The 4,145-nt window shown below is 45.7% G+C and overlaps 1 protein-coding gene across 1 annotated transcript; it reads right to left on the reverse strand.

Moving 5' to 3' along the window:
- Positions 1-1,313: 1,313 nt before the first annotated feature.
- On the reverse strand, positions 1,314-3,919 carry LOC147451453 (pentatricopeptide repeat-containing protein At3g09650, chloroplastic-like). Its single transcript, XM_086520354.1, has 2 exons — positions 2,596-3,919; positions 1,314-2,526 (listed from the first exon to the last, which is right to left on the reverse strand). Exons 1-2 carry the CDS (start codon positions 3,835-3,837, stop codon positions 1,516-1,518), a joined length of 2,253 nt encoding a protein of 750 aa, XP_086376480.1. The 5' UTR covers positions 3,838-3,919; the 3' UTR covers positions 1,314-1,515.
- Between the last annotated feature and the right edge of the window lie 226 nt (positions 3,920-4,145).

The following is a 4,145-nucleotide window of genomic DNA, read 5'->3' on the forward strand; positions in this document are numbered from 1 at the left end:
ACAGAGTTCTATCTTTAGACAATTGCAACTGCTACACTACCATACATTGGCATGGCTTGTTTTCCACGTCCATGTCAATTTGATGCTTAAAGGGAAAAAGGGGCAACTATTCCTCTGCAAAATGATGCCCAGTTAGCAAAAGGCATCAAGAACACTAGGAAATGTGAACGTATCTGGTTTCATTCTCACATCCTGCATTTGAGAGAGAATAGACAGAAATCAACGTCTCCATGCTGCAATCATGGCCGTCCAAGACATGACATCTCGTGTGGGAATTTTGTCAAAGAGAGGCCATGCATTGTTCAATCAATGAAATCGTGATACATGGCCACACAAGCATTCCCTTTAGCACAATTCAGAGCAGACATGCTATCTTCATTGCAAAGATGCAGCACTTAGGTTTCCACTAAATATCCATCACATGAATGAAGATTGTGCATCTTTTTCAACACCACTGCTCACAATACGAGCATGCACTCCACTATTCTGCCCTTTTTGCGCATTGATCAGGTATGCTGCCAAATGTGACCTTGTTTGGAAACACATCCCAGTCAAGTGCCAACCCTTTCTGGAATGACACTTCCTGATACCATTTGCGTGTGTAGTTGCATAACGTCTGCCTTTAGCCCCTGCTCTTCATGTGCTCCAAGGACTGCATTCCATAATATTGTACACGTAGGAGCATGTCATTTAATGACATCCAGGCACGGGCTCCAGGCATGGGCTGTGCTGTCGTACTTAACATACATACAGGCGATGGTAGTCAATGAAGGCATAACATATACGCTTGCCTTGAGCTAAACCTCGCAGCCTATCACATAATGAGACAACAGTTACAAAACTAATCTTTTGGGTGCCACACATCCTGGTCTCATGGACCAAAAAATCTGCAGAGTCTTTCATTACAAGCCACTCTTGAAAGATGCCTCAGTCACGAAACATCACCTTGTATTGTTGATGTTATGTCAAGAATACACACAACCTTCATGGGGCCAACAGTGCAAGCAATCGGCTCTGCTCTTTTCATTGCTAGAGAAGCTCAGACCGTGGGGACCCAGCCATTTGGCTGCCTTGTATTCCTCCTCTGGGCCCCACCATGCCATGTTGCACCTGACTTCCACGCGGCAAGCTGCTGCCCATGTGTAACAACTCGGCCCTATTAGCCTCCGGCTTTCATCACCACTCTGTGGTTAAGAAAGTGTAGCTGCTGAAAGACACAACATTAGCCCTCAATCAACAAGCACTTGCAGGTAATCATCCGATTTTGCAGAAAATATTAGATGAGAGATGCATGACCATGTGCATCTCCTCTCTAGGCCAAAAAATTATCCATTAATACACTATATGTCAAATAATACAAAAGTGCCTTCAACTGGCACATGGAGAACAAATCAGCTCTTGGTAACACACTCACCTGTAGCTTTCCTCCTGCCTTTCTTAGGAGACAATGCATCACCTCTACATTTACACTTACACAGAAACTCCATCACATTTAGACTTGCCCCCCAAGGACAATCAAGGTGACCAATCTCGTCCATAGTACGTATTAGGTAGCCCAACCCAGAATTTGAAAGCCTCAACAGCTCTCCTGCGAGCCGCAGATCTATCTCTTCGAGATTGCGATGTGTGCGGGCTTGTGTACAATTTAGAATGCAATTCCACAAACATGCGTTGATACTTTATTTTATCGGCAGGAATCTGATGCTTTTCCATGCATGCCACAATCTCTAATGCCTTCATAAAGAAGCGTGCCCTCACACAAATGTCTACCAATCCATCAAGCAATCCTGCATCAGGCTTCAAAGGTACACCATTGCTTTCCTTTGCCTCTAAGCGCTCTTGAATCTCCTTCCACAATACAAGGGCTTCACCTACCTTACCTCTATTAGCAAACCCCTTTACAAGACTTCCGTATGTGGCCACAGTAGGCACATAACCAAATTCTTTCATCCTCTGAAAGGCCCCCTTTGCACCTTCTACGTGCCCTACTCTGCAGTAAGCGTCAATCAATGCATTCCATGCAATGGTATCAATTTTCACTCTTCTATCGCGCTCCATCTCTTGAAAAATCTTCGCAGCCAATTCTGGCTGTCTATTTTTTCCAAAGGCTTTAATGAGATTGGTATAAGTTTGTTTCGAAGGAGCGATGCCAGCCTCGCGCATCTGCGTGTACATTGCCAATGCAGAGGTACTATCATCAGCGTTAATGTAGCCATCAATCAAGATATTGAATGAAATGACATCAGGTTGAATGCCAGCTTTCTTCATGTCTTCTAGCAGCAGTCTTCCCTTTGTAGCCTGGCATGCGTCGCTGTAACCCTTCAACAGTACATTATAGGTAATAACATTAGCAGGCACCTTGTGTGATGCCATTTCGCGTAAGAAACTGCGAGCTTCATCGAGCAAGCCCAGTCGTACACAAGTAGTGATGACAGTTGTGTAAGTGACCTCATTGGGCAAACTGCCAGCATCATCTTGGTTTTGCATTGCAACAAGCAACTGCTTGACATCATTTAGTCTCCTTTTCTGCATGTATCCCTTCATTATAATGGTGTACATACGAGTATCTGGCTTAAACTTGGAAGTAAAAGGTACCTTTGAAGATGAACTTCTTTGAAGGTGGTCTGCTGGTACTGGCAAAGGGGTATCAACAAGACTTGAATCTGCAGAGTCAAGAGAGGTGGTGGGTATAATCTTCAAGGCGTTTAAATGTGCCAAGTCACTAGTTAATATCCTGCTAATATCCTCTTTTCCCTTTCTCAAGGCTTCCACAATCATCACTGCTCTATCCAGCTCATCCAAGCCGACATATGCGGCAACAAGAGAATGCATGGTTGACATACAAGGTTTTACTCCTGCAGTTTCCATTTCAAACAGTACTTCTGAAAGCTTAGACTTGTTATTGGACAATGCATAGAGCTTGATCATGATGTTGAAGGTAAGCTCATCTGGTCGTAAACCAAATTTACTGAGCCCATTGAAAATCTCATTGGCCTTGTCAGCAAGGCAAGCATTGGCACATGCATTAAGAGATGCATTAAAAGCTCCTGTATCAGGCCTCATAGAGGAGGCTGCATTAGCACTGCATTGCAATCTCTCATTGTCAACATCAGACTCTGCTTTCTCAGCCATGGAGCAAATGTCCTCAAACAGGCTCAGGGCAAGCGGAACGTCCTCCCTGTCTTTTCCAAGCTTACTAACAACAGCACTCCATGCCTTCACATGGGGCAAATAACCAAGCTTAAGTATCAGCCTGATTATGGAAGCAGCATAACGAACTGCTCCAGCTTTGGAGGTAGCCATGGCAAGAAGGCCCAAGCTATTGCAGTCCAGAAGTGAAGCACTCCTTCTCTTTTGCAGAGTTGCGACCAAAGTTTGTGCTTTTGTGAGGCTGGATGGAGTCCCAGCGTAGGATAGCTGGGAAACGAGTCTGCTGAGACAAACGGGGCTAGGTTTGTGCTTTTTCATCATCAGGAGCTCGCAGATGCGCCAAGCCTCCTGAGTATTTCGACTTTCCAGGGCAGAGAGCATCTGTTCGTTGAGGGCAAAAGTCTCTTCTCCGGGGCTCGCCTCATTGTCCTCCTGCAGAGACGAGGAAGCATCCTCATCCAGCTCTGGCAGAGATGATGAAGCATCTTCATGCTCCACCTCAACCCATGCTCTTGTGTTCCCGCTCCCATTCCCACTCACTGCTTTCAAGTCCGTGCGTAGTCTGCGATGCTGCGAGCTGAGAGGCGCAGCCTTGGAATAGAGCTCATGCCTGCACAAAGATGAGCGCGGTACGTCACAAAAGAGAGAGCAGGCAGACGGCCGAGCTTTACAGTAGGAAGGGAGCATCTGCGCCAAGCACTAGCACGCTTCTAAATCCTGGGGAAATGTTGGGAGATGGAAGCATTGCTGAATGCTCAAAGGAGAGAGCTCCACGTGGTCAAATCAAATCAGTGCCCATGATTTCAAGGTCGGCGGGTCTCACTCGCTATTACCACCGATATATGTTTTTTTTTTTGTGTGTGTGTGTGTGTGTGTTTTTACATCTCCCAATGACACACGATGGACACTATCACCATTAACTTACTGATACTTGTTAACCCATGCTCAAATTTGTTTTCGGTCTTTTGGGCCTTTTCCCTGCACGGCTGCTTCGG

This window comes from Adiantum capillus-veneris, chromosome 9 (assembly GCF_014529385.1).
Source record: "Adiantum capillus-veneris isolate H3 chromosome 9, ASM1452938v2, whole genome shotgun sequence".
Classification (NCBI taxonomy): domain Eukaryota; kingdom Viridiplantae; phylum Streptophyta; class Polypodiopsida; order Polypodiales; family Pteridaceae; genus Adiantum; species Adiantum capillus-veneris.

Coding starts and splice junctions, on each gene's coding strand:
- LOC147451453 (XM_086520354.1), bottom strand. CDS start 3,837: ATGCTCCCTTCCTACTGTAAAGCTCGGCCGTCTGCCTGCTCTCTCTTT. Junction 2,527..2,595: donor AAAGAAGTTCATCTTCAAAG/GTACCTTTTACT, acceptor GGATACATGCAG/AAAAGGAGACTAAATGATGT.